General features: G+C 56.0%; 1 protein-coding gene across 7 annotated transcripts in view; it reads left to right on the top strand.

The window, feature by feature from the left end:
* Hagh (hydroxyacylglutathione hydrolase) overlaps positions 1 to 18328 on the top strand; it is an 18658-nt gene extending 330 nt beyond the window's left edge. The window contains exons 2-11 of one of the 7 annotated variants that reach the window (XM_048789386.1): positions 2126 to 2301; positions 2775 to 2839; positions 4988 to 5105; positions 5820 to 5928; positions 8261 to 8364; positions 8682 to 8783; positions 11627 to 11706; positions 12114 to 12198; positions 16362 to 16497; positions 18047 to 18069. In XM_048789386.1, coding sequence (XP_048645343.1) covers positions 2126 to 2301; positions 2775 to 2839; positions 4988 to 5105; positions 5820 to 5928; positions 8261 to 8364; positions 8682 to 8783; positions 11627 to 11706; positions 12114 to 12198; positions 16362 to 16497; positions 18047 to 18054 — 983 coding nt within the window. In that variant the 3' untranslated portion in view covers positions 18055 to 18069. Of the gene's footprint in view, positions 1 to 2125; positions 2302 to 2774; positions 2840 to 4987; positions 5106 to 5819; positions 5929 to 8260; positions 8365 to 8681; positions 8784 to 11626; positions 11707 to 12113; positions 12371 to 14310; positions 14332 to 16361; positions 16861 to 17489; positions 17537 to 18046 lie in introns of those variants that run through there. The other 6 variants (XM_048789385.1, XM_048789387.1, XM_048789384.1 and 3 more) reach the window with 6 other exon arrangements.
* Positions 18329 to 18375: the final 47 nt, after the last annotated feature.

Here is an 18375-nt window from a genome sequence, read left to right on the forward strand (position 1 = left end):
GAGCCTACCTGGCGCCTTGGCCTACAGATCTTCCCCTCTCGGCGTCTGGCGACCGCGGGCCGCCGCGCCGTGGCCAACAGCCTGCCAGCCGAGTCCCAGTCCCGCGGCAGCCGCCCAGGTCCACAGTGCGTGACACACCCTTGCTAAGGAAGGAGCCTGCCCATTGAGGTTTTCAGGACGCAGTCTCTACCTCTGGGACGCGGTGTCCCCGGAGCGCTGCATCGGAGCCCCTAACCCATGCGCTGGGGCGGCAGGTGCGCACAGGTGCAGAGAGGCGGTATTGGGAAACGCCTTCAAGTATGTTGTGGGCCACACAAAACATGTCTTCGGACTTGGCGCAGACCATAGGCTGTAGCCCGTGACCTCTGCTCGTGCAAAACGTTCCAGGTGCAAACCGGTGAGCTGGAAGCGGTTTCCAGGCAGTGTTGGGAGAGCGGTACTTGTGGAAAAGGAGTAGGATTTCTGGTGGTGCCGGTGCCTGGTGAACTCCTTCCTTAGGAATAAACGCATGCTCTTCAACTTGCCAACAAGATATGTGTGTGTCTAGAGCAGGTTGAACACCGGCTATAAACAGTGTTCCTTTACGGGGACACTGTTTTTGCCTGGAGTGTTCTACCAGGAAATAGGTAAAAATAGGTCCTTGTTGAGCATCCACCCCAACCAGTCCTGTTTTCACTCTGATGTCCTCTGGTAGCTTGAATAGTGCTGGGACTTGGGGGAAGTAGAATGTCACAAAAAAATAATCAGACAAAATGTTTATTTTGCTGAGCATGAATCTGGAAAATTCCCAGATAATGTGTCCAGAAGGGGAACTGGAGTTCAGTGGTAGAGCACTCGCCTAGCACACACAAGGCTCTGAGTTCCGACCCCAGCACCACCAAAAAAAAAAAAAAGAAAGAAAGATTTCCCAGGCCCTGGCAAATAAAGTTAACCTCATATTTAGATGGCCCCTGGAGCAACATCTACCTAGAATCCCACTGTCCCTCCTTATATTTTCCTACTCTAAAAGTATGACTTAAAGTGTTAGGGCACCATGTATTTTTACATTTAATGGGAGTTTCATTGCCAAAAGTACTTTGACATCTGTCCATTGAGTGGAGGATGCTTTTGTTCCTGTCACTTCTCGTGGCCTCCTGGCCCAGCCAGTCAGAGTTCTGTGGCTCACTTCAATGATGATTCTGTGTCTCCCACCCTTGAATCCTGAGTGGTTGTGACCAGATCTGTCCCCCTGGAAGTGGTGTCTGGTGCATTCTCCACATCTCTAGTGCCTGCCATTTGGGAGCAAATGCTCTTTTCTCCTCCAGTTGGAGGCCTGAGGGCTGTGAATGACTGCATAGGACTGAGCTCTCTCTGGAGGTGAGCTGGTGTGCTGGAGGGTACACAGCTGGGCACTGGTACCCTTCTTCTGCCTCCCCTTCCCCTATTCTTCCTGAGTCAACTCCCCAGGGTCAGCAGTAGTCCTGTTTGACAGTGGTTTGCATCACACCACAAGTTGGCAGTTCTGTCTTATTTAGAACCCTCAAGAGAAAATAAAGATCTAAGTCTGAGAAAGCTAATTTCCACCAGTGTGTGCACGAGTCATTTTCTACACTTGCCTTGTGGATGTGATTGAACCAGGACATTCTCTGTCTGAGGAACTCTAAAAAGCCAGCAAAGAGCAATAGGGTGCAGTAGTACACACAGTGGTTCCAGCAACTTAGGAGGCGAGGAAGGAGGATCACGAATTCAAGGCCAGCCTAAGCACCTTAGTGAAACCGTCTCAAAACAAAAAATAAAAAAGAACTGGGGATGCAGCTTAATGGTAGAGTACCCCAAAGTTCAATCTCCAATACTGACAAAAACAGAAACAAACACAGAAAAAAAGGGCAAGAGTGGCACAGGCCTGTATTCCTAGCCACTCAGGAGGCAGAGGTTGGAGACTTGCAAGTTCCAGGCCAGCCTCAGTAACTTAGCAAGATGCTTTCTCAAAATAAAATTAAAACCCTGCAGGGGAGATAGATAGTTCAGTGCTTGCTTTGCAAGGCCCTGAGTTCATTTGGAGTGGGAAGGGGTGCGGCTCCTTTGAAGTCTGTTTGGTGTGCCCGCCCTTAGGCTGAGGACCTGAAGCTGCATCCTGTGTCTCCAGGCCCAGCCCTGCTGGGAACCCTCCTGTATTACACAGATTTAAGGAAGAGTTTGACTGTGGAACAGAGCGCCATGAAGGTTGAGCTACTGCCTGCCCTGACCGACAACTACATGTACCTGATCATTGACAAGGACACCCGGGAGGCTGCCATTGTGGACCCTGTGCAGCCCCAGAAGGTGCGAGGCTGTGCCCAGGCCCCTGTGTTTTGTCACCCAGTACCCTGTCTTCATCCCCATGGGTTAGAGCCACTGTGTCCTTGTAGCTCTGCTGAAGATGAGTGGAAATTAGCCCATTTAATTTTTGAAAGCAAACTAGTGTCCAGCCACTCTCTTAAGGGGGCATTAGGAGGGGTGGAGAAGACCACGGGCCCCATGTGGCAAGTACATGGGTCCTTTGGACATGACTGTTCCTCCTGCCTCTGCCCCTTGGTGCTGTCTCTGGGAGGCTGACCTCAGCTGGAGGGATTTGAGGAGGTGGTGAGTAGGACCAAGAGCTCCAGCTTGATCAAGAGAAAAAGACCATCTTCCTCTATTGTCCTAGAGTTGGTCAGCCAGCAGGGTTGGGCTGGGGGTTAGGCACCCACCCTGTAGGAGGCAAGCCAGGTCAGGAGTGTGACCCAGACTCCGTCCTGCCTCCCATGTGGCTGCAGGTTGTAGAAACCATGAGAAAGTATGGTGTGAAGCTGACCACGGTGCTCACCACACACCACCACTGGTAAGTGCTAGGCTCCTCAGGCTGGTTTTCTGGCTCTGGAGGCGCCTGTGGTGGCAATGGGGGTGTGTCACTCACTTGAGGAGGGCAGGGGCTGGCTCAGTGCACATGAGGATGGATCCCTGGAGGATTCAGAAAAGGCACCAGGGTTCCTGCCCTCTTGCCCTTGAGCCTGGGAGGCACTGACTCTGGGCCCTGGGTGGTGGGTCTGCTGAGGGAGCAATCCCTTGGGGAGATGTTTGTGGCCTGTGTCCTCTGGGCTGCTTCACTCATGGTGTCTAGGAGTCTGGCTTCTGGACCACAGGAGGGTGCCCAGTGGCTGTCTTTCATATCTCTTGGGCTTGAAATGGGACGTGGGCCTCCATGTTAGGGAAGAAAAGAATCTAGATATTGGTGTTTTTTTTGTTTGTTTGTTTTTTGGTACTGGGGATTGAATTCAGGGGACTTTAGCACTGAGCTACATCCCCAGCTTTTTTATTTTGAAAGAATCTTGCTAAGATGCCCTTGCTGGCCTCAAATTTGCTATCCTGCTGCCTAAGCCTCCAGAGTTCTTGGGATTATAGGCATACACCACAATGTCCGGCCACTCGTTTTTTTTTTTTTTGTTTGTTTGTTTGTTTGTTTTTAAATAAAAAAAAGAGTGTTTTTGCTTTTCTGTTTGTTTTGTTTTAATATTTGGAAGCTGAAAACTGGGGAAAGTGCCTGTGTTTGGGTCTTTGGGGTAGAGTTGCCTACCCAAAGCCCTCTTTTTTGGTCTTTTGAAGCTTTTGAGGCCCTTAAAGTGTAGAAGAAATGTTTCTTTTGTTGTTAATTTTCTTTTCCAAGTGACCATGTGAGGGCAGCTAGTGCCTTTTTCTTCAACCCATTCCTTGAGGCATCTCAGCCTGGATGGGGCCCCTGAACACCCAGGGCTTAGGCTGATGTAAGCCAAGTGTGGAGGACAAGGCTCAGACCCAGAGTCCTTGGCCAGGGTCCTCCGAGTCCCAAAGAGGTCCCTGCATTAGGGTGGGTGCCAGTCACCCCACTCTTGGCCTGTGCTGCTGAATGCCCTGTGCCATGGCTGCCCTGCTGCAGGCGCCCCCACCTCTGAGGGCCCTGCTGGGGCCTGTGCTGCTGCCTGGAGGCCTCCCACTCTGCGCCCTGCCTGCGCCAGGCAGTCCACGCTCCAAGAGACTCTTGCTGGCGCTGCAGTATGCCGTGGCTTCCTCCAACACCCTCTCAAGTTTAGGCCAGGACCAAACCCTGGATGGAGCTTCGGGGATGGGCCTGTTCCTCGTGCAGGGAGCACTATTCTTGTCTCGGTGGTAAAAGATCAGTGATGAGAGCATTTTGAGGAGCTGGTGGCTCCCTGGCCTGGGTGCTGGTGGGGGGCGGGGGGGCTGGACAGCTGTTCCACCCTTACCTGGGGCCTGCTGGGCAGAGGATTCTTGTCTGGGTGCTGGAGTCTTCATGGGGTGTGGACTCTGAGGTGGACATGGAGCGAGGTGGGGATGATGACCACTGGACTATCAGGAGGCCATGTTCCCTGAAGTTGGGAAGGCAAATGCCCCAGCCTTGAGTGAGGTCTGACCCAGGCATGGGGATGCTCCCAGTGGGGTCACTGTGGCCTGGGATGGGTGCAGAGTGGAACCCTCTGCTGCCCCCTTGCCAAGTGCAGGCTAGAGGACTCTGGGCAACTGTGGGAGCCCTGAGGAGTGCCAGGAGGTCCTCCAGCTTGTTACTACTAGCACTGTGGCTGGCCTGCCCACAGATAGAGCCAGAGGTTCCTCAGGAAGCTCTCCTGAGCTCGGTGCACCTTAGAATCACCTGGGGAACCTCCAGAACAACTGCCCCGGCTGCCCAGGCCAGTGGCACCTGAAGGTGGCTGGGAGTGGAGCCCCAGTGCCTTGGAAGGGGTCATCCAGGTGATTTGTTCCTCTGCTTCAGCAGCAGTAATGGGCAGGGCACAGGGTGCCTTGCTCATGAACTGGGTGTCTGAAGAGGTTTTCCAGTGCAGCCCAACCACAGACGGGAGCCTTTCCTGTTTTGGAAGGTGTATGTTTCTTATGAGGAACAGACCTGGAAAAATGGAACTTCCATTTGGTCGGGGTGTAAAGGCAGCAGGCAGACTCTGCACCCGGCAGGTAGCCCAGCCTCCTGTTGAACTTCCAGGGACCACGCTGGCGGGAACGAGAAGCTGGTCAAGCTGGAGCCGGGGCTGAAGGTGTATGGGGGTGACGACCGTATCGGGGCCCTGACTCACAAAGTCACACACCTGTTCACTCTGCAGGTAGGGAGGATCTTCAGAAAGGTGCTAGGGCTGGGCGTCGTTGGGATTGGGCCTGGGGCTCCCTGTGCCTGCCCCAGCCTGTCTGCCCTTGGACAGTCTTCCCTCTCGGGAATTAGCAGGAAATCAGTGTGTGCACAGTGTGTCCCTGGTGTTAGGAGGCTGTGGAGCACAGCCCTGGGCCACAGGGACTCGGGGTCCATGGAGCTCTCTTGGATGCATGATGATGGGCTGTGTGGAGGGGTGCCAGGATCCAAACAGCTTCCAGTAGCTCAGCCGCGAGTGCCCACACTGATGTGGAGAGTGGACATGAGAGGTCCCGATGGGAACTCCTGCGGGTGTCTTGCCCTATTGGCTTTGCCATGAATCCCACTGTTCTGAAGTTAGGAACTGGGGAGGTGGGTGGCAGGAGAGCGCTCTCCCTGGAAGATCGCCTGGTTTTGAAGGTCTGAACAAAATAAGCCCCTTTGCCCTTGAGCAATCACTCCAGAGTGGTCCCTGCATGCAGGGCTAGGCCCCAGGACGGAGTCCCTTAGCCACTGCCCCTGCCCTGGATCTCCTACTCTGTATGTGGGCAGCTCTGCAGATGTCTGTGGAGCACAAGGTCTGAGCAGGCTGGGTGCTGGGGATGGGTCTTGTGAAAATAGCATTGCCGCCTGCCCCTGACCCCCTGGAAAGAGGGATCGTGGGGTCTCATGCTGATGCCTGCTGTTTCAGGTGGGGAGTCTCCATGTTAAATGCCTATCGACCCCCTGCCACACTTCAGGACACATCTGTTACTTGGTGAGCAAGCCTGGTGGTCCGGATCCCCCTGCTGTGTTCACAGGTGAGCCTGAGGAGTGAGGAGGGACCAGGCAGACTTGCAGGGACCACTTTCCTTCTCTGGCCCTAAGTTCAGTGCTCAGAAGACTACAGCCCTCAGGGTGGAGCCTAGGCTGGGCTCCAAACATTCTGGGCTGCCAATGGGTGCTTGGGAGTGGGAACACCTTCAGGACCAGATCCCCGCCACGCTTGCTGCTTTCAGGTGCTGGGGAAATGGCCTCACTTTGAGAAGGCCGTCTGGCAGGGACACCCCAGCCCTCCAGCACAGACAAGTGGGCATGGCCTGGGCACAGGGAGTCCCTGAGGAGGGGGACTCCAGGGCTGCCAAGTGCTCCTTTTGCATCCCTTGGATGAGCCCTGTGGGCTGGGCTAGGCTGGACCCACAGCATGGTGGGACTGCAGTCTGATCCAGATGTCCTACATACTGACCTCCAGTGCTGGACACTGAGATCTTCTGACTAGATGGCGATGGAAGCCACTGAGTTGGGCACGTGAGCAGCAGCCAGGTTTTATGGGGGCTCCTGCCTATAGAGACATGTCCTCCTGGCCCCTGGAGGGCAGAGGGGTGGCTCTGTCCATTCCTTGCACTGGGCATGTGGATTGGCTGTAGGTACATCTGAGCATCTTGCCCTGTGCTTGTGTCACTTGCTGTTGAGGACGCACGGCACCCTGGCCTCAGCCATGCAGCCAATACTGCCTGAGGGTGGCACACAGCAGGCTCCTGGGGTCACTGTGGGGCCAAGCCAAGAGTATGGTGCTGCTCAGGAGCCTGAGCCAGGGCAGCCTGGATGGCCAGCGCTGGGTGGCCATGGTGCTGGTTAGCCCTGTCTCTGGTTCTGTCAGTGACTGGTGCTGAGTCTTGGTTCCTGCAGAGATTTCTGCCCTGCCTTTGTGACCACAGTGAGGTTTTCATAGAGCCTGGCTGGGGCCAGGAGTGGGGCTGCGGCCGCATCGGCGGCAGAGGTGTTAGGGTGATGTGGGCCTTGCGCTGCGGGAAGCGCCCAATGAGGGGTAGAGGGGCATCTGCCGTCTCCTTGGCTTTCCTGAAGGTCCACGATTATTCTAGATTATTCTGCACTTGTTTGTAAATGCAGCTGCTAGATTCCTGATTCCCCACATGTAGTGTGTGGTGCAGGGCAGGGACCCTGGGCCATGTCAGCTCTGGGCCAGCCCTGAAGCAGGGGACAGAGACCTGCCGCATGGCTGTGCTGAGAGGCAGCATGGGATGGGATTCCTGGGTGACTGTGTGGCCCTTGTTGCGGGCTGCCAGGCTTCACAGCAGCTGCCCCAGCTTGCGTGGCTCTTGTCCCTTGGGAAGGCCACATATAACTCCTGGGTTTGTCACAGACATCAGGAGGGCATGGTGGTCTTGGGATGCCCCTTCATGAGGCTGTCCCTGAGCTAGAGGGTGATGTGGAGGGTGGCTGTGGCCTGCTCTTGTGCCTTGGCCTGTGTGTAGCTGTTGGCAGGTACCCTGAGTGCCTCAGCCCCACCCCAGCGGGGGCAAGCAGGACGGTGTCCTGGTGAGGCAGAGCTGTCTGGCCTTGACAGGGAGGCTGGTGGTGAGGAATGGCTGTCCAATGGGCCCCCGTGTGGGGCCTGGAGCCATGCTGGGCCCTCCATCCTGGCTGAGCCGAGGAGGGATCAGTGTAGGTGACAGTCCAGATACAGCAGGTGTGGTGGGTGTCCCCTGCAGCTGCAGTTAGAGATAAGGTCCCTTCAGGCCAAGGGGTGATGAGGGGTGGTGGAGAGGAGGGTGTAGTGGCGGACCCACGGCCGACTCTACTGCTCTGAATGGTGGGAGTGCACTTGGTGGGAGTGGTCAGTGCCAAACCATGGTGCCTACAAGGTGGGCCAGCCTGGGTGCAGGGCCCAGGTATGCAGGGAAGAGAGGTGGTTGGGCCGAGGCCTGCAGGGCAGAAGACCCTGGGTGCTCTCAGCTGCAAAGGGAGGGGAGGGTCAGAAGGAGGAGGCCTGAGAAAGGCAACTGCAGTGTGGGCTGGGAGGGCCCCAGAGCCATGGTGCGTTGGGAGCTGGAGGGTGGGGTCCAGGCGACATTGGTTTCGGTGCCAGTTGAGACGCAAGGCAAAGAGTTCGGGGCAAAGACAAGAGTTCTGAGTTGTCTTGTGCTGGGTTGGATGGAGGTGGCTCCTGGGTCTGTATGGACGTGGCAGAGGCTGTGGTCAGGGACAGACGGTGTGGGGAGCTCGAGGCTCAGCGAGCCAAGGCCGTGGGGTTTGGCCCGCAACCAGCTCGTGGCCAGCAGCCCATCTTGTGGCCAGCTACCTGCACTTCCCAAGGCCCAGCCAGCCCCCTTAGGTGGCCATGTTTTCCAGGTGATACCCTGTTTGTGGCCGGCTGTGGGAAGTTCTATGAAGGGACTGCAGAAGAGATGTATAGAGCGCTGCTGGAGGTCCTGGGCCGGCTCCCTCCAGACACAGTAGGCTGTGCCCCCATCCTGTGGGACCCCAAGTCCTAGGCCCACCCCAGGAGAACTGCCATTTGTATGGGTGACAGGATTCCTGTGCAGTCTCCCCGTGCAGGCCCCACCTGTGTGCTAGGAGAGCAAGCAGGCAGGGGCAGCTCCTTAGTGGAGTTTTTAGTGGTTTCTGACATGTGTAGGAAGCGTCCAGCCCTGAGGGATGGTCCTGTGGGTACCTAGTGGCTGCATGTGCCCTGTGAGGTGCCCAGGTGGGGAAGTGGGTGTGACCTTCAGGGGTGGCAATCACCTCCTTTCGGGTGCTGCTCTCTCCTCAGAAAGTCTACTGTGGCCATGAGTACACCATCAGCAACCTCAAGTTCGCACGCCACGTGGAGCCCAGCAACACTGCTGTTCTGGAGAAGCTGGCCTGGGCCAAGGTGAGTGCCTGGTACCCACGGCTGGGCCAGTCGTCCTGTAGTGCTCCTCGGGTTCCTGGGGCTGGGCACCGAGAGCCTGTGCCGTCCAGCCTCTGCCGCACGTGAGGGCTGTGTGGGCCTCGGCAGCCTGCATGGGCCTCGGAGGCCTGCGTAACACCAGTGCTGCCATTCAGAGCAGTAGAGTCGGCCGTGGGGGACCTCCCTGCAGACATGGCCCCTGGATTCCTCAGGTGGAAGGGTGTGTTTCAGTGGTGGCCCTGGGTACCCCAGCGCAGTGGGCAGGGGTGAGGGGCCAGGAGCAGGGGCCTCTTCTGAGTATCAGGCTGTCGCCCTGACGGAGAGACGTGCCCCTGCAGGACTTGGGCGAGGCCCCTGCTATTGAGTCCAGGGGCCACCACCTCCTGCAACTCTGTTCTTAACAGGTCTTGTGTTTGTCCATTGTCTTTTCCAGTTTGGGGGAACTTACAAGGTGCTCCAAAGTCACATACGGTCTAGATCAGGTGACACACAGGCATGTGCCAGTGCCCATATCCAGGTGCTTGGGTCAAACCCAAGGCCTCTCACATGTAGGCAGATCTGCCTCCTGCCTCTTAGTAACTAGACATAGAGGATGACCCACTTACAGGAGAGTGCTGCTTCAAGTGGCCGGTCTGGTTAGGTGAACTTGACAGCGTGCGCTGCAGACGTGGCACGCTGCTCCCCGGAAGGCCCCCTGGGTGTGCTTTCTGCCCCCATAGCAGACTGTCATCGAGAGTGTGTGTCCTCTTGCTCTGCTTCGAAGGTCCCTGTTGGCCTGCTTCTGTGTGGCCACTGCATGGATCCTGCAGTTGTTTGTCCATCCCCTATTCATGGCCTCCTGGGCCGTTTCCAGGTTTTGCAGTTGAGTGGCGCTACCAAGAGAGTTGGTGTACAAGTCTCGCGTGGGTCCATGTTTTAACTGCCCTTGGGGAGATGAGAGTGGATTGCTGGGTCATGTAGTTAAATGTCTCTTTGCCTCTGAAGAAGCCACCCAGCTGTTTGCTAGAATGGTCGCCCCATTTCACACCCCGGCTCTGGAAGCTTAGGTGTTCCATCGCGCTTGTGCTGACCAGCTGTGGGCACTGCTGGCCCTTTGGGGTCTTGTTGTCCTGATGGTGTGCGTCTGGACCTTGTGCTTCTGCCATTTCCATTTCCCTGACGACAGGGAAGCTGGCCATCTTTCCACATGGCCCTCTCTTGTGAGGGCAAGTTCAGCTTGTGTCTGTTTTAAACACCGGGTTCTCTTATTGAGTCATAAGTGTCTTTTGTGTCTTTGTCAAATATAAATATATGGCTCAAATATTTTTTCCCAGTTGGTGGCTTCCCGTTTTCCCCAGACTCCTTTGAAAAACAGAAGTTGATACTTTTGGTGAAGTTCCACTTTTTGTTTCCTACAAAATCTTTGCATATTCCTGGGTTACAAAGACGGTTTTCTCCTGGAGTTTTGGTCTTGGCTTTGGCATTTGTATGGACTGCTGCGCAGGGCGCGCTCCAAGCTGCTGCTGGGAGTGGCAGAGGGGCAGGTGTCTTTCCATGGGTGTCTGGTCATTCAGTGGCTGAAAAGCAGTCCTTTCCTCATTGGATCACCTTGGCACCTAAAGGAAAATGCTGATGTCCTCGCAGGCACCCTTGCCTCCGCCGGGTCTGTGTGGCCTTTTCCTGCATCAGCAGCATCCAAGGCCAGTCTTACGGAAAGGCCTGAAACCTGGTGGAGTCCATCTGTTGCTCCTCTTCCGAGCCTCCTGGCTCTCTGCGTCCAGTGCGTTCCCATATGATTCCTGCAACACCAGGATGGCTTTTGTTTCTCTTTCAAGTTCTGAGAATCGAACCCAGGGGTACTTTCCCACTCATCGACATCACCTTTCTAGATGTTCTTTTGAGACCAAGTCTTGCGGTTGCCCAGGCTAGCCCCGACTTGTGTGCCTCCAGCCTCAGCCTCATCCTCCGCCTCCGCCTCCTGCCTGCACCTGGCTGAGCCATACTTTTTGCCTTTAAGAAATCTCTGCTTGGGGCTGGGGATGTGGCTCAAGCCATAGCACGCTCGCCTGGCATGCGTGCGGCCCGGGTTCGATCCTCAGCACCACATACAAACAAAGATGTTGTGTCCACCAAGAACTAAAAAATAAATATTAAAATTCTCTCTCTCTCTCTCTCTCTTTAAAAGAAAAAAAAGAAATATCTGCTTACCCCAAGGTTAGGAATTTTTTTTTCACATTGTCTTTTGGAAGTTTCATAGCTTAGCTTTTACCCCCCCGCCCCCAGGGCCTGCCGGATCGGGAGTGGCCCTCTGCCACCTGACTCTGGCAGTTCTCTCTATGCGCCAGTCATTGATTTCATTGATTGTTTTGAAGAACACATTTCTGCCTCAATTTCCCCACTGGCTCCTGTCCTCCTGCTGCTCACCCCTCCTCCTAGGGACTGTGCATTTCTGTGCTCTCATTGCACAGCTCCTACATGGGGCCTGGGGTCTGGGACTTCTGGGGTCTGGGACTTTAGGCCTTTTTTCTTTTCTTCTTTGCAGTGCTGGGGTAGAACCAGGGCCTCTTGCGTGCCCGGCACGGCTCCACCCTGAGCCACACCCCAGCCAGCCCACCCCTCTCTCTGTGCTTTTGCTTGTTGCCTCTGCTGTGTGAAAGAGAAAGCTTCCCCTCTGCCCTGCTCCCCCACGACAGCAGGGGCACATGCAGGCTGGCAGCAGCTCCCCCTTGGATCATGTGTGTCAGGGCCTGTGGTCTGCAGTGACCACACCGATGGGCCTTCTCGCTTGGACCAGGTTTGAAGATCACCACTGGGTATTTGAAGTGTGATAGTGGCATCTCTTGCAGGAGAAATATGCCACTGGGGAGCCCACGGTGCCATCCACCATCGCCGAGGAGTTCACCTACAACCCCTTCATGAGAGTGAGGTGAGTGGGCACAGTGGTCCCCCATGTGGCTGTGCCAGCAAGAGCTGACCCCAACCCAGAGCCCACATGGTAGGCTTGCCCCATGGGCATCATTAAGCAGGGCTGCAACTTCTCCCAAGTGTGAGAGCTTTCCTTGGCACCTTGGCAAGGGTGTGGGGTTCCAAGACCCTGGGGCCAGGGATGCTGTCATGGGCCTGGAGGCCTAGGTAGTGCAGGACACTGTGGAGATGGTGGCTTCCTGCCTCCTATGGTGCTGGAAGGACCTGGTGCAGCCGCACGATCTCCTGCAGTGGAGAAACACCTGCCAATTTCCTCGCCACAGAACCCCAGCTCTTCTGGGTGCCCTGGGGGCAGTGGGCTGTGTGCTGGGGCAGTCGGCAGCTCACAGATGCCTCTCACCCCCACAGGGAGAAGACGGTGCAGCAACATGCCGGCCAGACTGACCCCGTGGCCACCATGCGCTACATCCGCAGGGAGAAGGACCAGTTCAAGGTGCCGCCAGACTGAAGCACAGCACCAGCACTGCGGGAGGGGAGGGTGGGCGACCCTGGGGTTGCACTGCAGGGGGACTGGTTCTAGGTCAACTCCAGAGCCCTTAGATGGAGTTACAAATGTTCTAATGCATATTTATAAGAGAAAAAGTTTTAAAGTATTTATTCCCACACCCTCTGCTGGCAGACTTTGCATTTTCTCTGGCCTTCACCTGTGGCTGTCTCCAGCCAGAGCCAGGCCCCGCCCTGTCCTCCTGGCTCTGCAGGGAGAGTGGAGGTGGCTGGCTTGCCCTCAGGCCCTTCCTTCCTGCTCCTGGCCTCTCGATCTGTCTGCCCACAGCAATGAAAGCCCACCCTCAGGGGCGCTGGCACCTGGTTCTGTGTCATCATTTTTGTGAGTTGACTTGAGCTCCTTGAGCAGAGAACCTGTCCCTTTCTGGACTGGGGCATCCGGTCTGCAGTGCCCAGGTGGACACAGCCAGTCCTGTGCCCTGGCTCCACCATCTGTCTGTTCTGGTTCTTGTCATGAATCAGGGCAGCAGAGGGACGTCCCTGCCTGTTTTACCAGAGCAACTTCACACCTTCTCTAGGGCCTTGGGGCTCTGCACTTACCTGTATACCCTGCTCCTGTGCCCGTACCCACAGAAGCTGCTGTGTGGGCCAGTCCTGGAAAGTTCCCAGGAGGCTAAGGGGTAGTGCCTCGTCCTGTCCCAGCAGAGGGGCTGTCTGAGGTGGTAGGCAGGTGTCCTTAGTGCAGCCTTAGCGAGCACCCACACCGCTGTCAGGTTCAGGTCAGGACTGTCCTTACCTGTGTGGTCCCTGCTCGTGGTTTTACCACTCACCGTCCTTCCTCTTGGAGGAGGCTAGGTCCTGTGCTCTCCAGTGAGTGTCCCTGCTGCCCCAGCTCTTCCCCTGGCTGGAGAGCACTCAGCCTGGCCTAGCCCGGCTCTGGTTGCCCGATTCACATCCTGGGCAGTGGGTGGGGGCCGGGGAGGAGAGGGAGCAGCAACCCCAGATGTCTGATGGCAGCCTGACCCAAGATGGAGGGGAGGACGATGTGGACGATGTGGTGTGGAGGAAGGGGCACTGCCCCCAGCTTACTGGGGAGAGGGGCCCGTCAGGGGAGTCAGGCGGCAGGTCTGTGGGCGGTGTGGATGGCTGTGCTGCCCGCTCTGGCTGTCTGCCTGCTCTCCTGGTGCGGCCACAGTGCTTGCCTAGACCCCAACTCCACTGAGGGCTCTGTGGCCCTGCAGTGGCCACGTGGGCCATACTGCTGTGAGGCTAGACACCAGGATGTCTCTAGAATTTCATGGCGATGACAGAGTCGTGCCCTCTTAGAGACTGATGCAGATGGGACCCCAGCTCCTCCTGCACCCACAGAGGGGGCAGGACCCTGTGGGTGGCACGGCCATGTGCACTCACCCATGTGCGCTGTGGCTGACGCCCTCCTCTGACCCCTGGTCTTGGCAGCATTATCTCCACTGCCAGAGCCGTGGTGGGGAGGCCCCGCTCCTGCTCTCCTCCTATGGGTACAGCATGCAGGGACCCACCCACAGGTGCCCCACACTCCCAGGTGCCCCACGCCCCCAGGTGCCCCACGCCCTGGGAGACTCACCAGGCCTGAGGGTGTGTGCTCAGCCCTCTGAGACTTGCTTCATTTTCCCCTCACCTGGTGGCCACGGGAGGTGCCAGGCAGTTTCCCTGCTGATGGGGACACAGTGACCTCCTGCTGCAGTGAAGTTTCCTGCCTGTGAGGGTCCCCTGGGCTCGTGAGAAGTGGAGCTGCTGGGCCATGGGTCGGTCATCTGCTGGAATGACAGTCCTGCGGGGACTCGGTCTCCAGGTGCTGGCAGGCTGCTGCCTGTGCCCGTGGTGCTTGGCAGCGAGAGCTGCGAGTGCTGTTTCGTGTCACATGTTCTGCGTGTCCTTCGTGATGCGTCCCTAGAGTTGATGGTCTGTCACTGGCTTCCTGCTGTCTGGTCGGGTGGCACCCCTCCTCGTGCCGGCCCAGTGTGACTTCCTTACTGTGGTAAATGTGTGTCCTACTTAAGTAGGACACACATTTCTTCCTGTGGGGAAAGTTGAAGGTTTTTGGTTTTCTTTTCACATTCAGGTTTAAAACTCATGAGAGCCTGGGTGTAGTGGTCACGCCTGTGATCCCAGTGACTCAGGAGGCTGAGGCAGGAGGATTTCAAGTTCAAGGCCAGCCTTAGCAACTTGGCAAAACCCTGTTTCAACAAGAAATATCAAAAGGGCTGGGTGTGTGTGACTCAGTGGTAAAGTGCCTCAGGGTTAAATTCCTAGTGACAACAACAAAATTCCCTTGAAAATGGCTCTCCTGCCCACAGGGGATGGGTACCCAGGTGCCTGCCCACCCGTTCTGCCAGCCTCTGCGGTGTGAAAGCCTCACGTGCCCACACTCTGGCAGCAGGCTTGACTGGCTGTCCTGTGCCAGTGCCACGTCCTCCTCGTCATCCCCCTCGTCGCCAGAGAAGGACACTGGCTCCCCTTGCACGGGGCAGGGTCCTGGGCGGCTGGTCCCTTGCTCCCTCTGTGTACATCAGGACCTTCACCTCTGAGACCAGGACTGGCATCGCGCTGGCTCAGGCCAGGGAGGGGCTTTGGCAGCATGGAGTCCAAGCTGTAAGTGATCTTGTCCAGCTGGCTTTTTGCTGCTGCTCTACTGCATGAGGCCTGGTGTCTGCTACCCAGTGAGTGGGACCCCGGGCTGAGGGCACAGTCCCCACCAGTTTGCCCTCACCGCGGACACAAGCCACAAGCTTAAGGCCCAAGCCACCTGCACTTCTAGCCACAGAGGACGCAGGCTTAGGATCACAGCTTTCACACAGAGGACGTCAGGGCCAGTTGGGGGCCCTCTGTGGAAACTAGCTACTGTCACCTCCACCCCTCGCGTTCACCACTGGAAGCTCCTGGCCAAGGGTCCTGCCCCACTGGCCCCTGAAAGGACCGTCCCAGCCCCTTCTCCTCCCTGGCTCTGTCTTTCTGGTGAGCAGTTGGGATGTGGGCCAGAGGCTCAGAAATGACAGACCTGAGGGTGAGGCTCCTCCAAGGGCCAGGCGCCTTCGCCTTCTGGCTGGGCAGTGCCCCTCCTGCCTCCCACGGAGCACAGCTCTCACCATGCAGTGCTCTGGTGTGGTCGCTGCTGAGCCCCAAGCCTCTCTGTTCCCCAGGGAACCGGCACTCAGGCATCTGTTAGCCCCGATGTGGCTCCGAGGCCTTCCTGCCAGAGGGGAGGTGCCCAGAAGCCTCCACTGGAGGGTGGCAAGCTCAGCAGGGCTCCGGGAGCCCTTCCCGCACCTTTTCGCCATCCAGGCCGCACACGTTACAACGCACTCTTCCCAGCACCTCCAGAATCAGGGTGTCCCTGGAAAAGTGCCCGTCAGGGAGAAGGTTAGACCGTGGGATGGAAGGCATCTGCTGGGTAAAAGATCACTCAGGATCTTAGTAACTTTCTTGCTAATCAAATGTAAGACTCATTTTTCATCTAGGTAAAATTTGTATAACATAAACTAACTTTTTAAAAAAATATTTTTTGGTTATAGATGGACACAATATCTTTATTTTATCTTAAGTGGTGCTGACGATAGAACCCAGTGCCTCACACATGCTCTACCTCTGAGCCACAGCCCCAGCCCAAAATTAGCTTTTTTAAAAAATATTTTTTTTAGTTGTTGACAGACTTTTATTTTATTTATTTGTATGTGGTGCTGAGAATCGAACCCAGTGCCTCACGCATGCTAGGCAAGCACGCTACCACTGAGCCACAACCCTAGCCCCACTTTTTTTTTTTTTTTTTTGGGTGGTGGTGGTCCTGGTGGTTGAACTCAAGAGTGCTCTACCACGGAGCTAATCCCCAGAACTTATTTTGAGTCAGGGTCTCTCTAAATTGCTGAGGCTGGCCTCAAACTTGTGATCCTCCTCCCTCAGCCTCCTAAGCAGCTGGTTTATGTACCACTGTGCCCAGCACAATTAGCTGTTTAAGTTGCACAGTGTGGGGACTGAGGTGTGGCTCACCAATAGGGTTCTGGGACTGGACGCCTAAGGCCCCAGGTGCCATCCCAGTACCGCACACCCCAAAGAAGAAGGGAAACAGTCCAGAGGCATTTGCGTACTTACAGTGCTGCTTACCTATTCCTCTAATAGTTGGAAGCTGTCATTCATCAGTCTGCCAAACCATGCCAAGTGGGGATTCTGGGAAGAAGGCTTCCCCCGAGGTCGGGCAGGAGTCAGAACCTGGAGGATCCAGCAGAGCCTGGCCTGGGACTGGTGACAGCAAGAGGTTGGCCCTGCCTCCACACTCCCTCCCCAGTACTGCTCCCTCTGATCCAGTGATCCATCCCTCAGCAGTCTGGGGTTCAGAAGGAGGGTCACCTCTGCTCAGACCCACACATGCCTGGGAGTCCACTGACAGCAGAGGCAGGACGAGAGACCCCTTCTCTGCCTCCTCGCCACCTTGGGGTCAGAGTTCATTTGCAGCCGGGTCTGGTGGTGTGCACCTGCAATCCCCGTGACTTGGGGGGCTGAGGAGGGACTAACACAAAGTGTGTGCTGTCCTCTAACCCAGCAGGACTAGAGGTCTGCAATAGAAAGTTCAGAAAAATACCAAGTGTTTGGAAATTAAATAAAACGTTTCTAAATAGCATCTGGGCCAGTGGTGAACAGGAAAACTAGGCACAGCCAACTAGTATGCAGAGGGTGGTCCCAGCCCTGCACCAACTGGAGAAAAGAAAGGAGTTTTCAAGTAGGAATGTAGGCTACACTTAAGAAGCTAGAAAATAAACCCAAGGAATCACAAGGAAGGAGCAAATTAGTAAATAGAAAACAGAAAAGACAAGCAAGTGAAAAGGTCCACACAATGGCAAACCCTTAGCTAGACCGGCCAGCAAAACGAGGCCAGAATTTCGAAAACCATGAGTAAGAGGAGAAATCACTTGATTCTACAGACGTTGACAGGGCTTATGAGGGAATAAGAGGAAAACTCCATACTAAATAATCAGATGAAATGGGCAAGTTCTTAGCACAAATTGACTAAAGAGAAACAATGAAACAGCATGGTGCCTGTGCTTGTAGCCCCAGCAAGTTGGGAGGCTGAGGCAGGAGACTCACTTGAGCTCAGGTGTTTGAGGCCAGTTTGGGCAACTTAGCGAGACCCTGCCTCTTAAGGGGAACAATGATATCTGAATATATCTATACCAAGAAACTGAATTGGGAAGCCTTCAACCTTCCACATGGCTTCCCGCCACATTCTGTGGATAAGACCATCACTTATAGTTTCCAGGACACACAGGAGGGAACAGCCCTGACTCTCCTTACGAGGCTGATATCTCACCTGGGACCAAAGCCAGAGAAAGGCATCGTGCACCAAATACAAATCGATTTCTGTCAGGAACAGATAGGAAAATCTCTTGATGAAGTCTCAGCTAGCGGGGGTGAGCAACGTCACGCCATGACCCAGCAGGACCCGCCCCAGGAAGCAGCTGTTGGCTGGCTGGAGCGCGCCTTGGTAAGTGCTGGGCAGCAACAGGGCCTGATGGTGGCGAGACCCCTCACTAAACAGGAGAGGAGAGTTCTCCACCCTGAGGACCTCTGTCTCTTGCTGCAGCCACACATCACCAGGTTTATCATATAGTCCTGGAGCCCAGAAGCTAATGTGGGCCCCTCACTGGGCTGGATCAAGGTGTCAGGAGGGCAGGTTCCTTCTGCAGGCTCCAGGACGCTTGCAGCATTCCTGGACACAAGGCCCCTCCTGCCATCTGCAGTGCCAGCACCAGCAGCTCAGCCCTGACCTTGCCTCTTATACACCGCCTTCTGCCTCTTCTGCTTCCCAGGCCAATGATTACACTGGGCTCATCCAGAGAGCCCTGAATACTCTGTCGAGGTCAGTGGAGAGCAGTCCCCACTCCTGTCTGCAGTGAAACCTCACGTGGCCACAGGCTCAGGGATCAGGACATGGACGTCACTGGTGGGGAACAAGATTTACCCTCCTGCACACTCTGGTACTGCAGCCAATGGCAGGTGACTGAACTGAATGAGGCTGGGACCACACCCTGCCCCTGGCGAAGCCCGGGCCTCGCCTGCCAGGAGCACAGGGGAGACAGGCGGGCGGCCCACCTGTGGGGAGGGAAGGGCAAAGCCCCATCACAGAGGGCCCCCCCCC

The sequence above is a fragment of the Marmota marmota genome, unplaced genomic scaffold (genome assembly GCF_001458135.2).
Source record: "Marmota marmota marmota unplaced genomic scaffold, marMar, whole genome shotgun sequence".
Classification (NCBI taxonomy): Eukaryota; Metazoa; Chordata; class Mammalia; order Rodentia; family Sciuridae; genus Marmota; species Marmota marmota.